Genomic DNA, 24688 nt, shown 5'->3' on the forward strand with positions numbered 1-24688 from the left:
AACTAACGAATACTTTGCTTCAAGGATGGACACATCTTTTTAAGCCATGATTATTTTTAACAACTCTTCTATGAAAGTAGCAATTACTATTACTGGTCAGACATATCGACCAGCAATTGAAGTCTAGGTACATGAAGGGCACTGTCTCAGTTTCAAGGCTAATGTGTGACAGACCTGTCCTCACTGTGCTCTTTGTGTTGTGTGCAGTTATTCTTCTGTTTCTTTCTCTGCTCAAAGAACTTGCTCTGCTGCTAGACAAGACTCTCGCCACTGGATTCCCACAGCTACTTTTCTTGAGTGTTAGAAAAGTATCCATGCCTTACTTCTTTCAGGTTAATTATTCTTCTTAAAAATCTCTCCTAGTTTAAGAAACCACACAACAATATCTTTTATATTCTTGAAGACTAGAATTAGTATTATCTCTAAAATAGGGATGTCTTGGTCTTAGGCAAAGAAGATAATCACATTTTTTTTCTACAGAAATTATTCCTTCTGAGAATAAACAGGCTTACCTGAAGAAAGCAGCTGGAGCCTTTGCTACGTGTTCATAGATCAGACGCCTGCCTATAGTAAGAAAGAAAGTCGTCCCATGTTAACAGCTTTCAGCATTCAAAATTTTATAATCTGACACTGGTGTCCAGACTAGTGACTCTGAATCTTTTCAAAGTAATGACATTCAGAATGGGGGTACAGATGTTAATCTGTAGTAAATGCTCCTAAACACCCTTTCTAAAAGTAATCACTGAGCCATCCTGTGTTCCCTAATCTCATACCCCATTGGATACAATGAAGACAGTCAGATGCCAAGCAGTAGAGTTACAGGGTTGGGAGTGCATGACTTCTCCCTGATAGCAACTCTAGCCACTTTCTGGTTTGCTTTCAATCTTCTCTTCTTAACCTGCAAAGGTTCTCAAAGGTCTCTACTTACTTATGATCAAACATATTCTGATTTCATATTCTAATCCTTTAGGCCCATTAGAAGAAAACCTGCCCACAATACAAGGAAGGACTTGTGTGTGGTCCAGCAAGTGTGAGAGGCAGTTGAAGAGTCCACCTGGACAGACACAGGACTACTCACATTATCCTTCCTGGAACACTGTTCATACACTCAAGTAGCGGGACCTGACATTTATATTTCTTGCCAGAACCAAATGCACTACAGACAAAAGAGATCCCTTTGCCCTATTTATAAAATATAAAGCCTCATGAGGCTAGCATAGCTGCATCAGAACATTTCCCGTAGATTGCTTTCTTGGAAGTGTCTGGCAGAGCCTCTTAGGGCCTCTGTGGTACCTAGGGATGCAGACACAATTAATTTGCCAGCTTCATCCATCAGTCAATCATCAAGTAACTATGATGACATAACCACCAAGAGATGTTCTGAACTGGGAAACATGTTTGTACGTAATTAGGCTGAAGCTGTATCTCTATATTTTCTTACCTCTTATACCTTTAGAATTTGCCTGTGGCATCATTTACCGTATCCCTTTGAAAAACTGCATGCACGTCTATATATTTTAACAAATAATCTTCTTCGAACAAAAGTATATGCGACTGAGAGCATGCATAATTTGAGGGTAAGTCACACCAAATTCTTTCTTATTTTGAAATAATTTGATTTTATTGACACTGTAAAGCTACTCAATGACCCAGCCAAATACAGTTTTTTAAAAGGCTTTGGATTAACAATAATAATTGATCTTAGCCTCTAGGGTAAACAAAACTAAAAACATAATCTTTGTAGCCATAAGAATAGCCACTGGGAGCTTGTACAACCACTCTGAAAATCAGTCTGGTGGTTCCTCAGAAAATTAGACATAGTCCTACCTGAAGACCCAGTTATTCCACTTCTGGGCATTTACCCCAGAGATGCTCCAACATACAATAAAGACACATGTTCCACCATGTTCACAGCAGCCCTATTTACAATAGCCAGAAGCTAGAAAAAACCCAGATATCCTTCAGTAGATGAATGGATACAAAAATTGTGGTATATTTACACAATGGAGTACTACTTAGCTATTAGAAACAATGACTTTATGAAATTCCTAGGAAAATGTATGCATCTCGAGAATATCATCCCGAGTGAGGTAACCCAGTCACAAAAGAATAGACATAATATTCAGTCAGTGATAATTGGGTACTTGCCCCAGAAAACTCTGAATACTCTAGAAACAACTCATAGGCCATATGAAGCTCAAAAACAAAAACAAAACAAAAAAAAGGCCAAAAAATAAAAGCCTCAGTCCTTCTTAGAAAATAAAGTGCATAGCACCCTCTCGTCCTTCTTAGAAAATAAAGTGCATAGCACCCTCTCAGAGTGGGAAACACCTAGACATTAAATCATTATTAATTCAAGAGGTAAGAAAATAGCCTTGTGACAATTTTTGGTATTTAAAAATTATTATGTTTTATCTATACACACCAAGAAAACTTTGACTATTTCTATGTTACATTCTGTTCTACATGTACTTTATGCTTATGGTAACTAGTAAGATTTCAATGCACACTATCAAACCTTTAAAAAAATCAAGTACTGACAAAAAATATATTCATATAGTTTTATGCCAAAATCCTTTTTTTTTTAAATCTGTACATGTATCTCTCTTTTTAAAATAAAGTTGTAAGAAAAAAATAACCACTGGGTCATTAATACAACTTAGTTCTCATCAGAGTATCTTTGGACAATGTTAACTTCTGTTTGTTTTGTTTTGTTTGTTTTGTTTTGTTTTGTTTTGAGAAAGGGGTTCTTTATAATAGCTCTGCCTGTCCCGGAACTCTATAGACTAGGCTTTGCTGGGATTAAAGTTGTGTACCACCACTGCCCAGAAGATAAGTCTTACACAGCAGTCTCAGCATCATAGCTAGCACTAACAGCATACCTAAGTCCTGGATCTGAATGTTGGGCACTCAAGACATTATGATTCAAACTTTACCCTAAAGTTATCATTCAAAAATCTCATTTTCTTCCATTATATTTCATGTGCATGGGTGTTTTGTCTTCATGTATGTCTGTGCACCATACCCATGCAATACCTGAGCAGGCCTGAAGAGGATTTATATCCCCTGCAAACTGGTGTTACATATGACGCAGAGCTCCCAAGTGGATGATCAGAATTGAACACCAGTCCTCTCCAGGAGTAGTCAGTTTATTTGTTTGGCCATCTCTCCAGATTTCATCTCTCTTATTTTTATAGTAGAAAATTATTTTCAATAAATGTAATCGAATTAACCAAGGTGATGAAAGTGAATTAAGCATGTAGTTTTGTCCCACACTTGGAATGGTATTTATATTCTCTTGGCACTATAAAGTGAAACTTTAAGTCCATTCCTAACTGTGATTTGCAAATTCTCATTCATATGTGATATAACCTGTCCAATGCCATTTCTGGAGTTTCTCAATACATTTTTACATTGTTAAGTTTATCTTCAACAAATGTGCAATGTGGATAACATTAACCTCATTTAATAAAGAAGGGCACTGGAACTCTGGACAGTCGTGGTGCCCCTAAAGATAGGCAGTAGGAAATTCCCGGGCTTCGCTCATTTCCATTACATCATTGTTGGTTCCTAAAATGACTCTGTTCAGAAAACAGCTGTCCCTGTGAGAGTGAGTAGTTATTAATAGATTTAGATCTGTATCAAGAGATTGAAATGAGTTTCCTGCAAGCCTCTAGTAATTCAACAATGTGAGAATTTGAAAATTGCCATCATGCTCAACTTCTCTGTGCTTTAAAATTTTGTATTAATAATATTTAAGTTTTTATTTTATTATTTTGTGTGTATTGGTATTGTGTCTGTCTGTACATTTGTCGACCACGTATGTGTCTAATACGTGAGGAAGCCAGAGAGTATCAAATATTCTGATACTGTATTTATATACAATTGTGAACCACTATTTCTGCTGAGCCATTTATTTAATCCCAGTAATTTTTTAGCCTTATTATATTTTTAGTAGAAATAAGAAAATAAAATTATCACATTAATATATACTTGCTCAATGTGAGTGGTGTATGTGTGTGTGTGTGTGTGTGTGGGTGTGTGTGTGTGTGTGTGTGTGTGTGTGTGTGTATTTTCAGGACAGGATCTCTCTGTATAGCCTTGGCTGTCCTGGAACTAACTGTTTAGACCAGGCTGCACTCAGACTCAGAGAGGTCCTCCAGCCTCTTTCTACCCAGTGCTAGGATTAAAGTCATGTGCCACCACCATCCAAATGTATAATTATTTTTAAGGTGACATGACATATGTGTACTAGAGAGTTTGGTCAAAGATAAAACTTGTCTTAAAGATTGATTTTCCTAATTCCTCTTGTGCACGCATGCCTGTGTCAATTTTCAAAATTCCCTTTGTGCACACATGCCTATGTCAGGCCTAAAACTCACAGAGATGCACCTGCCTCTGCCTCCTGAATGCTAGAGTTAAAAGTCAGTATGTGGATATAAGCACGGTTGCCGTGAAAGCCAGAAGAGGACATTAGATCTCTTGGAGCTGGAGAAGCAGGCAGCTGTGACACACCTGAGTCCTGGGTCTGAACTCTGGTCCTCTGTAATCACAGCCCCTGCTCTAGACCACTTGGGCCATCTCTCCTGCCCTAGAAAACAGCACTTAATTGTGAAAACCGACACTTGGTTAGATTTGAAGTGTGTTTGCTTGGTTGGCTTGTGGGTTTGTTGGTTAGTTTGAGACAGGGTCTCACCACCTAGCCTGGGCTGTCCTGAAATTCACTATGTAGACCAAGGATGGCCTAAAACTCACAGAGATGCACCTGCCTCTGCTTCTGGCTCCTGAATGCTAGAGTTAAAAGACGTGAACCATCACACACATGTATATTTACATCTGGGTGTCTGTTGAGGGTATGTGCAAATAGGTATGCCAATAGAGGCTAAAAAGTGGGTTCTTAATACTCTGAAGATTGAGTGACTCGGGTAGTGAGAACTGAACCTGCATCCTCTGAAAAACCAGCCCATTTCTAAATGACTGAACCATCTCTCCAGGCCATAAATCTAAAGAGGGTACAACTTATGCAGCATTCCCTCCCATGGAAACTCAAGGAGTGAAAAATAATCATAAAGGAAACCTGCTAATTAAAAATCTGTCAGTGCTTCTCCAAGTCAAAGGAGAAAGTAAAGAGTGATGTTTTATAAAGATGGAGACAAACTATTGATTGAAAAATAGTTTATACTACATGATAGTCATCCTTGAAAATACCACAGCAAAATCTATCCATCTGTATGCTGGTTTTAAAAATTGACTGAAAACCAAGTATGGTGTATCTTACCCTCACTCTACTGTTGGAAACAAGATCACAGGTTCAGATTTGTGTTAATGGACCAGGATGATAACCAGACTTCCTTGAAGCTGTGTCTTTCAGCAGAACACTGTAAACCTGTAGTGTAAAATTACCCACAGTAATCTAGTTGGTGCCAGGCTGTGATTTCTCAACTTTGTATATAACTGTTTGTGTATTCTTTTGTGAATTTTGAAAATTCTTCTTAGTCTCTTCCCTCTAGTTCTCTCAAGAGTGTTTACCATAGTTCTTGAAGAATTTGCTTTATGTGAGGCTCCATTGTCTGACTGACACATAATGTTGTCATCTGGGAAGCTTCAAACAAAGCAGGCCAATGTTATGTCAATTAAATAATGTAACAACCATTAAACATATTTTAAATTTAAAAAAAAGAGTGATGTTTTATTGTTTTGTATTAGGAGGCCATGTTGAATAGCCTAGAAGTTGAGAGATGGAGAAAAAGGCACACAAATTCTTGGTAATGCATCATTCTGTAATTTTCCTGCTCTTTAGGCAACCAGCTCTTTCAGGTTTTAAATATATATGGACTAAATAGATGGGACACATAAAGGATTATAAAACTACTAAGTTTCTCTTAGAATTTAACATAGACACAATTTATCTGGTAGTCAAAATTCGTCTTTGTCAAAATATCTACCTCCTCTGGTCATTTTTGCTGTTGCCTAAAAACATATATTTCAAAAACAATCTAAAACACCCAGAGCTTGTAATACCTCTGTGTTCCTGGTCACATGCAACCATAAGAACACACATTAGAAGAAGGTTCTAAAAACGATTAGATTCCATGATATAGGAAATTTTCTCTGCTTGGGTTCCCAAGTGAGGAAACACTGCATCAACTGTCTCTCCTTCCTTTCTTTAAATCTTGGGCCTGGAGAGATTAATCAGTGGTTAACCGTGTGTGCTGCTCTTCCAGAGGACCCGCATTTATGCCACACCAGGACTCTGAAAGCTGTAAGGAGAATAGTGTTCTGCTTTAAGGCCTCAGCTTCACATGTGATATAGTAATCACGTAAAGAATAATTCACCTGTCATCATATAACCATGTAGCTGTATGTTCAGGGTTCTGGAAGTGTTCCTCTAGCATGTGTTATAATCTTACTTCCTATAAAACATTAAATTGGGATTAAAGAGATGGTTCAATGGTTAAATGTTCTTGCTTCTCTAGCATAGATCAGGGATTGACTCTGAGAACCTGCATCTATAACTCCAGTTTCAGGAATTCCAACATCCTTTTCTGGCTTCTATGGGCACCAAGGCCAAATATGGTACACATAGATGGATTCAAGTAAAAAAAATCATATATATAAAAGAAAAACTAAATAATATTTTAAAGGACAAGAGGATAGTTAGTCAATGAGGCATAGGCAGGCAGAAGACACTCATTAAATGGGGTTCCCCATGGCATGAGCCACTAAGATGTTGAGATACCAAAGAGAAACAAGCTTAGCAGTTTGAACACTATTAAGAGAGGCAGAATTGGAAACCAAAGAATTGATAGGAACATCCTGATGTGGGTAGCCTCCTCTGACACTTGAGGCCATGGTGAAGTGCCAGAGACCCATGCTGCCATTGAAGGTCATGTCAGAGTCCATGGTCATGGAGTAGCAGGGGTCTGTGTCAATGTCTGTGGCTCATATTACCACCAAAAATAATGTTGACATCCCTGTTCTGGACTGCTGCCTGGGACTGTGATGATTTCCCAGGGTTGTACAGAGCTGACTGTGCCCATCACTGGCTGCAGAAGAGTAGGCCCTACACCTCATCTAGGGAGCACATTAGAGTTGATGACCCTGTTATCAAAGGTGAAGGTAAGTGAGAACGGAGGACATGAGTAGAGCTGACCCTACCCTTTTCCTGGTATGGCATTAGGTGAGATCGCTAGAGCAGTGCTGGAGAGTTCACTCTGGTCTTGTGGGCACAGGAGAGCAGGCAGAAGGCCTGACTAAGCTACCACTCAGTGCCATGTTCAGGGCTTTGAGATCACACATCCCAGCATCCTCCTCATCTCTGAACTGCTAGAGTACACGAAAAGGCAAGTTCTGCAGATCAAAAACTTCAGGATCTCCATGATACAGAGCAACAACAGGATATCCCAGAAGAGTCCAGGTGAGGATCCAGTATTGATGGAGTTGCAGCAGCCAGTAGCCTCAATCCAGACAGATGACCCATTGCATTAATATTTGCAACTAAAGATATTTGTACAAAAGTGTATGCCATGGGACACACAGTGACACACTACAGCTTCCACATGAGATGAGTTTTGTTTCTTAGATTTTTGTTTTGTTTTGTTTTGAATTTTATTTTTACTTTTTTTCTTTTGTGGTGGAAGTTGCAAAAACAGAGAACCGATACGAAAGGATGAGGAGAAGAGCAGGATTGGGGTGTATGGTGTGAAATTCATAAAGAATCAGTAAACTTTGATTTTAAAAATTAAACACATAAATTTAAAAGCAAATTTATTTAAATATACAAAGGAGATAAACTGCCAACAGAGGACATTGTGACAGTGGAGCTGAACTGGTAGAAATGGAAACATATTTCATTTTTTTTCTAAAGAGACACATATGTCTCCCAATCTTAATGTCAGACAAATGAACAGTAGATCCCTTCCCCAAATAGGAACTGACCTAGAAACCCTATGATATATCTATATATTTATCTATAGCCAGCTGTATACCTACATAGATATATTTACTTGGTCCCCTGTTTCAATTTTAATCCCTCGTCAGGACCCTTAAAATGATGGACTTTAAAAAATCAGATTGGAGAAGTCTTGGGTGAGCTGAAATTAGAGAAACTCTAGGTCTTTTTGTTACTCTTCCCAGAGTAACTATATTGAATAAAAATTTTTATTCTATTTTGTACTATTAACTTAGCTTTTGAAATTGGTTAATTGGAGACAGGTGGTCAAATCTGACTGAAAACACAAACCATGTCCTGCCTCAAATATTGTATTGATAAACACGTTGTGAATAATGAATATATACATAATGTTGGGCCTGAAAATGGGATAATAAAACTTAAATCATATTCATTGAATAAATCGACAAGAGACCAACACAAAGTCACAATAGAAATAGCCATTTTAATATTGATAAAACAGAAACCCAGAGAAACGGGGTCATTTAATATGATAGGGTATGTGAAAAGCAAGTGTTAGGGTGGTCAGGGAACCCGATTCTTTATGGGCTGAAAAGCAAAACATACTCAGGCTTCAGCAAAATCTACATCAATTCTGAGTAAACCAGGCCATAACCAAACTCATGGGATTAATGGGTTAAATCTAGGTCTAAAGACATCATTATCAACCTCCTACAGAATGATTAATGGTTAAAGACAGACATCTATTTACCAGTATGACACATCTTGAAAGACCACCGAATTGGGGAAGCTCCTCACTCTAGTACCAAGAGAACTCGAACCCAAGAACTCACAGAGAGCCTATCTTGCTCCAGTCAGGCAAGAGGTTTATTGGGAGGGTGAAAGGGACACACATATCTCACGCAGGAGATAGAAGAGCCGACCCCGCACTCAAGAGGGGAGATGTATTTATAGGGAAAATCACATAAGCAGTTAGCAACAGGCGCATAGCAATTTCATTGGTTCATTCAAATTGGCACACTCTGTCTTCTTTGGACATGATTCAACTCAAGGCTACTGTTTTTGGGCACACTAACCTTGTACTTGTTTTTCTCAGGACTGTAGAGCCAGACCTTATCAAGTCTAGATGGTCTGGGGTTGGGCCATTTCTTTGAACATGTTACTTTGTTCTTAGTCTTGAGACATACTTGTCCCCAAGGCAGGGTTAGTGGGACTAGCTTAAAATTCTAACTCTTTCAATCTCAAATCATTTCAGTAAGAGAGAGAAAGGTATGGAGCACAGACTGACAATAGCTGCATAGAGCACAATAACTGTTCCCAACAGAAGCAATGAACAAAATGGAAACCTTGGTTCCCTGTGATCTTGAAGTTACATTGACCCTGAAGTTGGCTTTCTGCTTGCACCCAACTTCTTCCAAATTGCATTTGATATCTTCAAACCATAAGCACTAGGCAGAGAGAAAAGTGAAGTAGAATGAGGGCTTAAGCTTTCCAAGCTCACCCCTAGTGACGTACTTTCTCCAGGAAGGTAACATCTCATAAGCTTTCCTAAAGAGTGCCACCAATTGTAGGCCAAGCTTTCAAATACATGGGGGACATTCTTGTTCAAACCACCACAATTCCTCAGAGATGGGGTGGGTTTCTCTGTTTCTCACTTTTTATTCTGTGTTCCACATTCCCTGCTTTTCTCAAGACAAAAAGTGAGACCTGTGTATGTACAAAATAGGATCTAGTTCAAGTATGTTTCTTTCCCTTTCAGATAGAGTTACATGGTATCATGTTTTAGAATAAATGAAATAAACTGTTACATTCTGATACCCAAATAAATGATAAGGAAACATTAAAAAAAAAAACAAATTGCATTTGAGTATGTAATGTATATAATGAGAAGTATATAAAATGAAAGGTGAGTACCAAAAGAATAATGAAGACAGAGATTTGATGCAGGGATTTTCTAGCAGCACTGCCATAGTCCTTAAACTGGGGTGAAATATGGTTTTCAAAGTTGGGAGAAATATCACTACATGCAAATATTCTGTATGACTCCAAGACTCTATGTCTACCAACACTTGTCATAGGGGATACACAGTCACCCAAATTTCTATCCAGTGGGATCTACAATAGATAGCCAAAGCCATGTGCTTCTCCTTCACTTTTATAGGAAGGTACAGGTGATAAGGTATCTTACTTATCTGTAAGACAAAAATCTATCTCAGCAGACGAGGTCAAAGGTGTGGCAGGAGGCAGGAAAGAATGTATTTCTCCTGAGCATCACTCTCAAAACTTGAAGATTGATGGACTCAAAGATGTCTTCAGGAACTTGTTTGCAGTACGTATAAGCTTTGGGAAGCCACGGTCTGTGAGGAGGAGAAACGAGAGTCAGGGACATGGGATAACAGCCAGGAAAAAAAAGATAGTTTCTTGACCTCTCTCATTCTCTCGAGTTCTCTACCCTCATTTCTATTATACCTTTCCTGATTACTCCTGGCTTTTCTTTTCTGTGTTCTCCAATTGACCTTTAATCTACTCATCAACAGGGAGAAAATGAATGCCGAAAGAGTGTCCAGGACTATGGAGATTCATCTGAGTATCAGAGGACAGTGGCTACTACACTGTGTCCTTGCCACTCGCCACTTCCCCATCTTTGCCCCTTCCACCTTTCCTCACCCCTTTCCACCCCCAATTACGAATTTCCACCATCTTCTGCCACAGAAAGATGAGCAGAAAGCTCTGAATCAGCACAGGGGAAGTGAATTCATGGGCTATCTAGTGCTTATTCCCCATCAGGCCTGGACTCACAGTAGCTGCCTTCCTAAAGGAGAAGGGCTGGGGGCTGTGCTTGTGTGCCTACCTGCATTATTGTGAAGCCAAACCACAGCCTTTCTTTCCAGAAGCTCCCACTCCTCCTTCAACTCCTTTCCATTGGCATGCAGCCAGATCACAGCCAGCATTGTAGCCCAGGCTGGGGCTTCTAATACCTGCACAGACAGAGGATTTCTCTCATGCCCAGGATGGAACAAGAAGCTCCTTGAGATGAAACATGCAAACCTTCGGGTGTCCTGTATACATCATGTGTATCCCCCATGGATAAAAATCCACTGGGTCTTAGGACAGAAAAGTCTTGAACTGTACGTCCAGCAAAACCTCTAGGTCAGCAATGGGAACTAGTCAAACACCTCTGAGAAGATGGTTCCACTATGGCCAGAGAAGATACGTAAAGAACTGCCTTTACAAAATACTACTGTTATATGAATCATTTTTCTTATTTCCGGTCTAAAAGGAGGAAATAAAATTTTCAACTCAATAGTTCCAAGGAAAAAAGTCATGGAAAAATAAAATGGCTTATACAAAAAATATTATCTATGAGCTTTGGCTCATTGTTTCTTAAGGTTTCAGCTATTCGACTCAGCCAATCAATGAACAGTCATGCTTTAGAATATGACTCTCCACATCCAGAATCACCTATCTTGTCCTCTTTGAATGAGGCTGTTCCAGAACCTGTACTTCACCACTATGAAAACTGTTCATATTAAAGAACTAAGAATACCTGGCATGTTCTTCTTCCTTAAAACCACAACAATTTTTTAAAACATACCCTGAAATGGTTACTTCTAGAAGTAAGTGTATTTGTGAAATTCACTGGTCAGAACCAAAGCATTTAGCTTTAGAGGTCAGCTTGTGGCCCTGACCAACCATCAGAACTTTTGCTTCTTACTGTGTGTCAGCCAGTTGAAATGTCTGGTTCCAAAAGAAACTTCTGTTAATACATTGTGTCTCTCCTCTCTGCTTGTATAGGTGAGAATAACCATATTTGCTTTTATTTATGCTATAGGTTATGATCATTTTATGAAATAAAATCCCAAATTTTTATATAATACTCTCAGAATCCAGACCCACTTTTCTAGTATGTTGGATAAAGAACCTATTGCATAAACTATGCCTCAGTTCTGTCATACATCAGTAGGCACATCTGAGTCTTTATGTTTATCAGAATCTTCATTGGAAATAATGATCAACCTGAAAATGCAGAACTTGGAGGATTTAGGAAACAGTCAAATCAAATATTTAAATACTTAAAAATACTGCAGCTCAAAAATGCATGCATTATTTAGTGCTACATATTATCGGTTAGTTTGTACTTGGTCCAGATACTTCTTTTTTTCCATAAAATTCTTCACTGAAATCTCCTACACCAGCTCTCTTGATTACCTCATTCTGCTAATCTACTCGCCATGGTGAAGAATGGATGTGCATCTCACAGCCTTTGCTCTCAATCATTCTCTGCTAGAGAGTTCATTATCCCTATATCTTTTGTGCAATTTGTATCGATTATCCTCTTCTCTGTTCTAAAACAGCATTTTAAAAATATCAAAATACAATACTAGACATTAGTATAATACATCAGTTAAAATTCTCAAATACTCTCATGTTTTTGAAGAGAAAAATAAGCATTCCAATAATTTTAGCACTTTGTTGTTGTCTGAAGGGCTTCATATGGCAAGACCTGTGCTTGCTCAATACGAGCAGTGTAAACCCAGAGACTGTGTCTCCAGTTCTTCCTGTACAGTATAATTATATATACCTGTAGACTCAACTCTCAGTTGCCAATGTATTTTACATAACCCCAGATGCTGCAAATCAAAACATTAGCATTTAATCTAGATCAAATAAATTGTGTAATGCATTTTTGTGCCGACTCTTTGAAATAGCTGGGTGTTAAACACTGCACTTTGGTTAAAACCATGGCCTCTTTTGGCATTAGTCACATTCAAAGACATAAAATAGCCACATGCCACTAGTGGATACTGTACGTGACAACAATGGTTAGAGACAAGTGACATTCACATCATCACATTCCTGGTTTAGTGATTATTTAGAATATAATTTTCTCTTCATAATTTTGCAAGTTGTACTACATTTCAAGAATTTCTCACCAATCAGATTAATGACCACGTTATCTTCAAACCTGAAATATAAGTTATCCACATCCCCATAACTCAATACATTTGAAATAAATGGTCAGCCTATTATGATTTCAACTAACTTGGTCTAAAGATGATCTAAGGTGAAACCATAATGGGACTATTATTAGTGGCTCTTAAGACACAGACCTAGCACTGAATACAGCTCTACCCTTCGCAGGCAGGCATACAAGGTTTGTAATTTCATTTTCTTCATCTATAAGTAGCAACACATTTATAAGAAAGCCACCTTCTCTACTTAACTGGTATTAAGGCAAGTAACAGGATGTATGCAAATTGCTTATCTAACTAATTTTCACTTTCACAATGAAGAAACTAACAGAGAATAGAAAAGATGTAGTGTAGGTCTTTAGATTTTGCTATCTATTACCCTTGGAGTGACGTTCATACAAGTACTACTCTTGTTCTTGTTCTTACAGCTCTAATATACTCACAAAACTATTAACCTCTTTGTTCTTGTTCTTGAAATCCCATTATACTCACCAAACCTATTAACCTTTGTTTATTAGATGTTAATCTAGGCAATATCACCCTCCTACCTTAAGCAGACCTTGATTCATCAAACATTTTTATTACTAACAACATTATATATACACTATATATAACAAATCCTGATTTCTTTGATTTTCTTTGGATCTTACCTCAGCAGGATGTGCAGCTGTCATGTCTTCCAAACTAGTACCTAGAATCTTAGCTAAATCCTCATTCATATCCCAGGAACCATCTGCATTCTGGAGATATATCAGCTGTGCCATACTATGCTCCTTACTCCCTTGGAGGAGAAAAGATGAAGTGTTTAGAAATTATGTAGCTGTTGTTTTCTTAGCCGACCTGAGTGGCTTTCTGAGTTTAGAGCCTTATAATAGCAAGAGGGCTGTAGAAAGAAAGTCTTTGGACAGCATCAAGATGTATCCCAAAATGAAGGGGTGGCCAGGGTAGAATGAGCCAAATAAGATGCTACCTCAGTTCTTCAGGTCCTGCATACAAGGAAGTTATGTATGAAGAGATGGCAAGCAGACGTTTATTAATCTAAAAGACACCCCAGAGCCCCTTAGAGTAGGTTTATAGCTCCTACACTGTAGTTCAGTGGAGTAGGGCAGATCACAGCAAATGCACATACTGGAAAAATCTCACCTGCTATCAGGCCCTCTTGATAGATTTCCTTGGTAGGGAGATCTGGAGAACTAGTTCTTCAATCCCCATTGATCAGAGAAGCAAAACCTATGGTCTGTCTTACCTTGTGGGTAACTGTCATATTTAGCCAGGTGGGGCAACTCTGGGCGATTATCTGTATGGATGATACATTTCATCTTCTGGCTGGACTGAGGTTCTTGGGGTGCACCTAGTAGGATGTGTGAGAGACAAATGTTGGTGAGACAAGCATTCTCTGCAATTGTAGTAGCCATTATGATACAGTGAACTGAAATGATCCTCACCGTTTGGCATGCATGTCCTCCTTGGAGGCTGAGTTCCAGGAGCACTGGCACAGAATAAAGTTTTGGGATAGTCTGAAAGATATCAGTACAGACATTTACACGGAGGCATCCATGTTCTACAAAGAAGAAAATGACAATGATGTCTGGTGATTTGAGACCATCTTCCTTAGCTGTCACCTCTATGTCCTATTCTCCTCGATGGCTGCCTTCTAGTGCACTCTGAACCACTCTTTGTACCTTCCTTTCTCTGAAACCCCCAACACACAGGAAATAATCTTTTGTCTATCTTTTGGTTAATCCCAGGAAGTTCCTTTCAACCATGTCTTAAGTTGATGTAAATTTTTCTCCTCCCATAAACTTGCTATCACTTCCAAAATGTCCTTGTCAAAGGACTGTATCTCTCAGAATAAGAGTTGAGAATTGATGTTGGTAGCTTCTTCAGGCCCGTATGATGCCAGTTCTTCCCTCATTTGGGTCGTCTTCAATTTGTCTTCATATTTTCAGCATTCTTTCTTATGTCCTATGACCCACTGAACTATCTGAAACTCATGCAACTGACTTTTAAACTCTGCATTTTAACCTCTGCCATCAACTGGAAAATTCCAATACCTATGTGGGTAGCATATGCAGTATGCTAAGGCAAATGGATCTGACTGCCTCAGATCCAGGACTTTGCCTCTATTCTATGTCAGCATCAACCTCCCAACTCAACAAAACCTTGTTGCCATTCAGCGCTGTTCTACTTTTCAGAATTTAATTGACACACACGCACACACTGAGCATTTGTAGTGTTTTAACCTAAAGACTGTGACATTTGTTCTCTGGATATATTTTAGACTTCTTAAGATGCCTTGTCTTTGAGTCTCAGTCATTACTTTTAACAATTAAACTAATTGTGAGATAACAATTAGAGATTGTTTTAGTCATTGGTCATCACTGTGCTCTTTACATTCTAATCACCCAAACCACAAATTATCTTCAATGTTGAACCTCATTCAAAATCTATTTTTATTTTGGGTGTTTAAATTTCTCCACATCTCAATACTTGCTTCGAGACTTTCTCAATATATATGTATATCCTTGAAAGTTTAAAACTAGTTATAAATCCTGCATGCGGAAGGACAAGGGAAAGGACAGAATGTGAGGATGATTTAAAGCTTTTATTTGCTTAGCATTCTGAAGCGTTAAAAACTCTTTATTCATAAAAGTATTTATGAGATGAAACTTACCATCAAAGGGCCTTCTAGGACCTGCACTGAAAAGAATTGGCCTTGGGATGTCCCTATGAAACAGGGGTCCCTGGAGTGGCTCATTGAGCTCCTTGTTGATGGCAACAAAGGTTGTGAAGGAGCTCATGATGCCAGACTCTAGGCTGATGTCCAACACATCTCTTTTACACATTACTGCCGTCTCCTTGAAGCCGAAGTCTTTGGACTGTATCATGGACTTTGCAGCAAGGCGATGAATGGTGAGGCTGAAGGAAAAAATAAATACTTTCTGGAAGTAAGAAGAAAATCTGCATGCCTTTTAGCTGGAGCCTATAAAAGTTACATGTCACAAAAGGAAGGGAATGTAGGACAAAAGGGGGTGGGGCTGATATGTGAGTGAGCAGGAGACTGTGACTGTAGGAACACAACTTGTCTCTACATCTACAGAAAGGGAACTGGCAACCAAAGACAACAGGGATAAAGAAAGAAGGATGGGGAAAGTAAACAGAACTCTCACTTGTCATCAGGCTTTGGCTGTAGAGAAAATGTCACTTTTTTCTCATAACGTTTGCCATGAAGTGTATATGAGAGACATGCTTCACCAGTTGCCTCTTCTTGCTGTAGGTAAGAGAAGGAAAGAAAAAGAGAAACCACTTGGAAGATGGTGGGCCATAATGGTCAGGTTCCTACCTCCAGCTTAATATATTCAAGTTTCTATGCAGAAACCATGAGTTGAGGAGAGCAGGCACTGGGCATGAAGAGAGCCGTGCCTGGCCAATTCTAACTAACAACTAAAGTAACCTGTGGAAACTCAAAACCATCTATTTTATTGAATGAGTCTGCCACGGACGTACCTACACCAAGAAGAGAGACTAAGATTATGGACTCACTGGCATCCTTCCAATCAGTAGGCTGTAGATGATTAATCTTTGACCCCGAAAGATTGAAGTTTGTTCTGGAGATAGCATAGGTGCAAACATCTCAGGAGGCAAATTCCAGCTCAGAGAGACATCCTCTACTACAGACTGTAAAGAACGCCTCAGGGATCTAAGGGCCTGCAGGTGGAGAAAGAGCAGAAAAAGCAAGAAATGACAGTGATTGATACCATTAATGACATAGTGTACATAGAGGTCATGAGATTTAATTAATGCTGTCTAACTTCGACTCCTGTACCAATAAGTAGCCTTACTGCTCTTCTTTCATGATCCAAAGTTGAGAAATTTAACTCATCAATACGAATGCATAAAATGCTGAAAGAAGGGGATTCACAGAGAAGAGATTTAGTGAAGGTGGTACTGTGAGTTACAAGCTTAGAAATATATCTGGAGATGGCTTCTCATATATAAGGATTAATAAAACCATATCAATTTAAAGTCACTTTGGTTCTTTAGAACATAGCATACTTTATTGCTCCCTTTGCCTGGAATCTTTTGCAGTAACCATTGGCTATAACACTGAAAGAGGTACTGAAGTACATTTGTGGATTCTTAGGTCTGGCATCCAAAGCCCTTCATCTGTCTGCTTTCAACACAAAAGTCTCAACTCTGGAAAAATCATGTCTAAGCTAGCGTATATAAAAGAACCAGCAACGTTTTCCCACATATCATAGTGGATCCTCTTTCCACAGGCTGGAATTGGCACCATTAAGTACATGAACTAAACACTGGAGACATCAGAAAATGTGTCCTGGAGCTAAGGTAGACTCCTGCCCTTGAAGAAATGTCCCTTTTGTCACAGATTTTAATCATATTATCCACTTATTTATAGATGGTTGATCCTCACCTTGGACTGCATCCTGTCATTGCCTGTGATAAACTCAGCAGTGCCCCCTGACACCCGGGCAAGGTTCTTGATTAAGCTAGTGGAGGCCCCTTCTCCAATACCAAAGGAGAAACATCTGTGAATGTAGGAAGATGGAAGTTAAAGATGGAACCTGAATGGAATCATCAAATTAACACATCATTATCAAAAATTTATGAACACAGAGTATGAGATAACTGACATTCATTAAATATGTTCTATTTTAAAGATACATAAAATGCCTCAAAATTGTGATACAATTTACCTATTTAGAGTCTCCAGATATGATTTCATATTTCATTTTAACATTCAGATCTGAAGTGGAAAAATCAAAGAAACCTGTCCAAAGTCATTCCCTACCAAATGATCTGTTTAAATATACAATTCCTCTTCTAACAAAGAGGGAAGATATAAAGTCAACAGCACCTTTTTGACACTGCCTAACATAGTGTGTGCCTTGCTAGGTAGAATGTCAGGCTGAGGAGCATGCACCCTGAGTCTCTAAAGGAATGATTCTCTTTCTATCCAAGTCTATGTGTACTAAGTAGTGTTTTTAGTCTTTCTTTTTGCAACATTTTGTTTTGTTGTTGTTTTCCATAATTTAATTTTCCAAGAACAGTACATACACAGACAGTATATTATGGGTAGGAGAAACAAGTATTTTAGATGGTATAACAAAGTTTTCATTGGAAATCAATACAGTATAAGCTGGACCTGCTTATTGATCCCTGTTCATTGAGATCATATAAGTCATAGTTCCCAATGATATCAGTTATAAAGCTAATACCCTTAAAATGCCAGAAACAGGACTCAGCTCTTAATTGCAGAAAACCAACATATAAACTTTCAACCATGATCTATACAATCTTTATGTATAAAATCAAGTTAAAAGTTTTTCATGCTGACTGTTTGTCGGGAACTCACAATGCTGCTTTATGTAGAAGCTAATAAAAATACTTACAATGACAGATAATATGTTTGACACTTAAATGGTACCAAGATAATTCCTGATGCTTATACAGTTTTATTATTTCTAGTATCACAGTAAACATTTAAATAAATACTGTGACTTTCTCCATTCTTAGGAAGAAATATAAGTGGTAGAGAGGTGACTTGAGCTCACCGTTTAGTAAGTAAGTGACTGGGTAGAGAAGTGACACATAAGGAATTAAATATGTAGCTTAGTCTCCAGCACTCAGTCTGGACTCTGCTCATGGAAATGCGAGCTGCAGCTTTTTAAGCCAGCGGAGAGCTAGAGAGGATCTACAAACAGTTCCTTTTCATTCTTTGAGAGTTTCATGCATGTATATAACGTATTTTTATCATATCGACTCTCCACTACCTTGTCATAGAGTTGTGGACAGAACTCTCTGGGGATATACAACCTTAGGAGGTTCTAAAGGTAAGAATAAATTAGTTTTTTTTTTTTTTTTTTTTTTACTGTAATTTATGTTATTTGGAATATTGTTCTTATTTTCAAAGAAATAAAAAGTTACTTGGTAAGTCATCAAAGTACTTAGGATCTGGTAATGCATGGCTAAATTTGGCCTGGCTAAAACTCACTCTGTTTCCCCAGGAGAAATGAGACCACCCCCATACCTGTGTTTTTTGCTCTGGAACTTAACTTCTCTGATTACACTAAAAGTCTCAACAACTTCTCCATCTGTGAAGACAAATATCTGCACAAAGCAAACAACAGACCATCCGTCAAGTCACCGTCAAGTTCATTTTAAAAGGATATAACCTTAGCCTTGAAACAATTCAACCGATTTCCTTCAAATTCTTTGGTGCCTCCTTAAACAGGAAGATCACTATTTTCCCAGGTTCTTCGATAGCTTAGAATGTTTGCACGGGGTCAGCACAAAACCCTTGGGAGTTTTAGCCATTAACACATTGCTTTTATTTCCAGCTAAAAAGACAAGCGTCCCTTTTTTTATTTCTCTCTCCTATCCAGCAGAAGCCTAAAGTACATACTGTGTTTCCATAGTCTTTCAGTAACATTCAAGGACAGAATATTCTTAAGGAGAATGTTCATTCTCTCTGCCCCTTCAGTTAGCAGTGGTCCAATTCTTACCTGTAAGGGGTGACCTGGGATTGGGGGTTTCCTAAAAATTTTCCGTAGAGGAGTTAAAAGTTCAGTCCCTCCCAGATCTGCCAACAAACACTTTACTTTTCCCACTGCCAACTGCATGGTCTCCTGAGTATACTTCACACTGTTCCTGAGAAAGCAAGCAAATGTGGTCACATGACGGCACCCTGGAGTTTCCAGGCCTGACAAATCCTGAAGAAATAGCAATCCTACCCAAATTTCCCCAAGCTCAGGTCATCTATTCACCTACCATTTCACAATGCATTTTGTCCCTTTAAAAATATAGTTTATGTGATTTACAACAGTGTGTGTGTGTGTGTGTGTGTGTGTGTGTGTGTGAGAGAGAGAGAGAGAGAGAGAGAGAGAGAGAGAGAGAGAGAGAGAGAGAGAGAGAGAGCACACTTGTGAAATGTCAGAAGACAATTTGTAGGTTTATAAGAAATTATCATTTTCCTTCTACCATATGAGTTCTAGTTAATCAAAGCCGGGCAGTCTACCTACCTAGCTATCTAGCATGCAAGCCCTCTTGACCACCTTGTCTAGAAACTTACGGAAAGAACTCCTCATGGGTGGCTCCAAATCCATAGATGTTGAAATAGCAGCCCATTGGCAAACTCTTCAGCAGCAGGATCAGTGTTTCCTGGAGGTGAGAAAGTGTGATCAGCAAACTGATCGGGCATGCACATGCACATATGCCTGGTACCAGTGTGGAGGGTATGGGCTGTCACATGACTTTATTCCTTCTTTTACTCTGAGGAAACCCCAAGAACTCAGACAAGGAGCATAATACCTCCATCTCTAACAGAGCCGAACTGCACCACTCCCTAACCCCAGATTCATGCTTAGTGAGTTCACTTTACCTTGGCAGCATCTATTCTCAACTGAGACTTGTTTTTGGAACTCATGGGGCTATTCATGCTTCTTGAACGGTCCATAAGAAACACAAATTCTCCGCGTTTGGTTGCAGTCTCTACTTCTGGGATATCTGGGTAGAAACTCACCATTGCAGAAGGTGCTCCCATTAAACTATCTACAGAGAAAGGATTGAGACCTTTGTAAGACAGAAGGAAACCCAAGAGTCCTAAAGTTCCTGAGAACACTTTTATGATATAGGTTTAAAAATCTGAGCCAATTCCATAGCTAAAGAAGAAAAATCACAAGTTAAAATTATTCTGGGAGACAGAATGAGCCCAAGGCCAACCTGAGTAATTTACTTTGAGAAAGTCCTTCCTCAGAGAAAATATAGCACACTAAATAGAGTTCTAAAGGTATAGGTCAACTGACGCATTTGCCTAACATGTAAAAGACTCTGGATCAACTCATCCACTTCCCTCCCAAAACACCCCCTCCCCCACCCTCTCCTTTATCCCTACCCTCCCTCTCTCCCCCTAACCCCATGAACCAATCCCCCTAAGTCAATTGTGAACAGAACAGTGAGATGGAAAAGCACAAGCTCAAAACCTATATTGTTTTGTTTTGCTTTGGTGTATGTGTATGGTTTGGTTTGTTTCATTGTGTCCTTTGTTTTTCTTTTATTTTCAATATTTTAAACAGTTTGCTTGCAAAGGGATGGAGGTATGTTATGAGCATTCAAAAGACACAGTAGAAGAAATATGAGCATAAAAAGGGGGATTAGAGTATAAAAGTAACAATGGTCCTGGTGTCATTGCCAATGAAGGTTCATATGTTCATTTTCTGGCAGCACAAAACAACAACAAAAAGCAAAACAAAACAAACAAAGAAACAAAAGGTAAGATGCCCAGGATTAGCATTTGCCAAAGTATTCCATAAATTTGAACCTTTTCAATAAATCAAAGTAATGAAAATTTATTTCATTGGTTTTTAAGATGTTAATTGCAGGACCCAAGAGATAGCTTGACAATTAAAGCTGCCTGCAGCCAAACCTAAAGGCCTGAGTTTGCTCTTCTGGATCCACACAGTAGAAGGAAAAAGTGACTCCAAGATGTCCTCTGACCTCTGCATGTGCAGTTGGCACAAAGGACACAAACCGGCACATTCACACACACAAAGTAAATTTAAAGGTTTGGAAAACTAAGTGCAGTTGGAAAGTAAAGACAATTCTTAATGAATTTCTCAGGTTGACAAATTACAGGAGCACTGGTATAATTCTATCTCCTTTGATTATGAGGTTTTCATTGATATTCCAGAGATGAAAAAGATGCCTTTAGGACTGGTCCTGAACACAAAACACTCTATCAAAACAATAGTCTAAAGAAGACTACCCTATATGTATAAGTTAGTTGCAGATAAATTTTTAGTTAAGGGTTAATAAAAAATTATTCTGGGATTGCAAATCCAGTATTAATATGTAAACTAATTGAAAAGGGCAGAGTTATTGCAACCCTAGTACAAGTGTTTAAAGAGTGTATCAGTAAAAAGAACTATACTGTATTATCATCACACAGCGTATCTGGAATGCCACTCTGAATTCTTACTTAGCTTGTGGTTCCCATACCAAATACCTCCTATCACACCACATCCCTGCATCACACCATTTGTCTGACTTTTGGTTTTGCTTCATGGTCTCTGAATTTCATCAAGGTTGCCCTCATGGGCAGGTGGGTTTCAGTCCACTTTCTGAAGCAGGAAACATTTTCATATTCTGACATGCTTGGACTTTCGATATGGGACAATGTCATAGAACTATTTTGAATGGTATCTTTTCAAAGTTAGTCATGGGTCAAGTTTATACCATTTGCATTTTTAAGTTATTTATTCACATTGTTCTTTCAATTATATATTAATGGACTAGACATCCTGATTATTAAGCTATGTTGGTTAGAGAAGTGTGAGGACTTTCAGTATTTTAGACTGTTGATGTGATCCTGATCATTTGACAGAACAATCAATGTGTCAATATTTGGGGGGTAGTTTTAGTGCAGGGTGAGCTCCTGGGGGAAACGTCCAAGTGAGAAAGAAAATACCTAGTGGCCTTTCAGGCATCCCCATCTCCACAGCTACACTGGGGCTGTGCACATTCCTATAAAAAATCAGGAGTTCCACATCCCGGTCAAACTTGTGTCCTTCAGCCAAGGAAACCTGAGGAAGGGACCAGAAGAGGAGCCATGTTAGAACTTCGACTGACTGCTTCAAGAGGTTTAAATCAGATCTAGGACTACAGATTCCCGTGAGCAGCATGAATAGAGTTATTGTACAAAGAGTAGATAAGAAAGTCAATAGCTCAGAAAGTGAGGAGGATCCAGTAAGGATAGATGAGGACCACAAGGTCAGTAGCTAAAGCACAAAGGGACTAGCAACTCTTGCACTATTTACCTGAGCCGAGGTCTTGTTATCTCCAGTGTACTCAATGGGACTCAAAGGACAATTGGATTGGATTGTACTGATACCAAGCTGAGAGCTGATGGTGGCAACCATGTTGAGTGTGTAGGGCAATTCCTCCAAAGGCACTGTTGGGGTCTTCATATTTAGGCAATTGTCCACACTTTGATCTACAGAGAGAACCCCATTTCTCTGTTTCTTGTCAACATATTTAGTAATCCAAAAATGTGATGTACTTTCCAAACTTATGCCACCAAAGGCAGGTATAAAAAAGGGAAAGGCACTTACCAGAGAGATGGTATCTAGGATTCAGGATGCCTGGGAGCACATAACGCAGGGCCCCGTCATCTTCCAAGGGAAGTTCTTGCACATATCTCAGGGTCAGTGACACTTTTGACCCTGGCTGCAGATTCCCCACATTGCAACAGAAAACATCCTTTGAACACTTGTCTTCCTCCAATAAGTAGGCCTGATATCCCCCAAACAGGGCCTCTTCATACCTTTTGTGGGCCTAGGGAAATAACATGAGGGGTAGAAAGAGAAGATGATACCAATGAACAATCAACAGACACCTAGTGCACATAAAACCCAGATTGTTTCCAAGGGATGTTGATGGGTACCATCACTGGAAGAGCTACACTCTGGATGACAAATTATCTGCATCCCAAATAATTTTAAGCAAAGAGATTAGAAGTAAATGAAGGAAATAAAAACTTTGGCACTCGAGTTTTTAGAGTTACTGCATTTGATAAAAGTCTAAGTAGACAGTCTTATGTAAACAGGAAGGGGTAGGGACAAACTTATCCCTCAGACCTGGTACTGGTCCTGCAGTTCTGCCACAATTTTCTTCCCATCCACAAAAGCCTCAAAGCTGTGGACAGCAGAATCTTCATCCATGGGAAACACAAAAAAAGTCTCTAAAGGGTCTTTCTCTTCATTCTTATAGTTTAGGGTTGCAGACACACCAGCCACAAAATCGTTGATGGACAGAGTCACAGCAATGCTCTTCGGTGCCACTAGGGAAAGATCAGGGTTCTGTAGTTCAAGCAGATGTGCTAGAGTCACACCCACAGAACTACCTGGGTTCTAAAGAATCCAGCACTAAGAGTCTTGGCTCTTGCTTACCTGGGTCTCTTATGCTAGTAAGTAAGCCGCTAGAACGCACCATGGTGACTCTGTGGTTCTGTGGAAAGATACATCGTTTTCTATAGGAGATGGTTAGAGTCAAGCACTGAAATACCTTACTCTCTCAGAATGACACTTTCAGAGCTAGAATGAAGGATGTAGCATGAAGGAGACAGAAATGTCAAAGATAAGATTTCTGTTCAATGACAAACCAGTTGGGAAGATTTAAGAGTTCTAAGGTATCTATAAACAAGGAGTGTCAGAGGCTACTTTATGCAATAATTCTACGTTCCCTAAAGTGTGACTAATACACTGCATCTCATATCTACTGAATGCGTACCATAAGTTTAGCCCCTCTGACCATAAGTATGTCCTGTTTAAGATAAGAACCACAATACCAGCATTAAAAAGTGCCAATCATATGGATGAGCTTTTTATACTAGGGGCTGATCCTTAGAAAAACTTCATCAGTGATGTCAGAAGTGCTCCTGCTGTCGTGGTTACTACTGTCCAATAAATGTTAGCTGCTTATTATTTTCTTCACACTGCTCAGGGACCTGTGTGAGCAGCTGTGTGACCCAAGGGTCGTCTGCCTTCTGAATCCTTATTAGTGATTGAGTGGCTCTAGGGGACAAAATGCAAATGACATCACCATTTTTCCATCCAAGCTTTTAAAATCTACATATGTATAACATAATATGATAATTACAACATAACCTCAATTGAAAAGTAAGACAGCCTAATTTTGTTTCTATAGTATTATAATATATTTGAAAAGCTAGAACATGTTATGGTTTCCAAAAATGGCAGGGGTTCATGCTTTATGATTGCCATGA

The 24688-nt window shown here is 38.9% G+C and overlaps 1 protein-coding gene across 1 annotated transcript; it reads right to left on the reverse strand.

The window, feature by feature from the left end:
• Positions 1-10158: 10158 nt before the first annotated feature.
• On the reverse strand, positions 10159-23895 carry VWA5A (von Willebrand factor A domain containing 5A; the record flags this gene model as incomplete). Its single annotated transcript, XM_080930437.1, has 18 exons — positions 10159-10269; positions 10764-10890; positions 13536-13666; positions 14132-14236; positions 14331-14402; positions 15560-15804; positions 16056-16156; positions 16429-16593; positions 17321-17435; positions 18938-19017; positions 19413-19557; positions 19979-20067; positions 20288-20457; positions 22373-22487; positions 22722-22897; positions 23016-23238; positions 23541-23743; positions 23853-23895. The coding sequence occupies 18 exons, from the start codon at positions 23893-23895 to the stop codon at positions 10190-10192; spliced, it is 2385 nt and encodes a 794-aa protein (XP_080786563.1). The 3' UTR covers positions 10159-10189.
• Positions 23896-24688: the final 793 nt, after the last annotated feature.

This window comes from Micromys minutus (assembly GCF_963924665.1).
Source record: "Micromys minutus genome assembly, chromosome: 16".
NCBI lineage: Eukaryota > Metazoa > Chordata > Mammalia > Rodentia > Muridae > Micromys > Micromys minutus.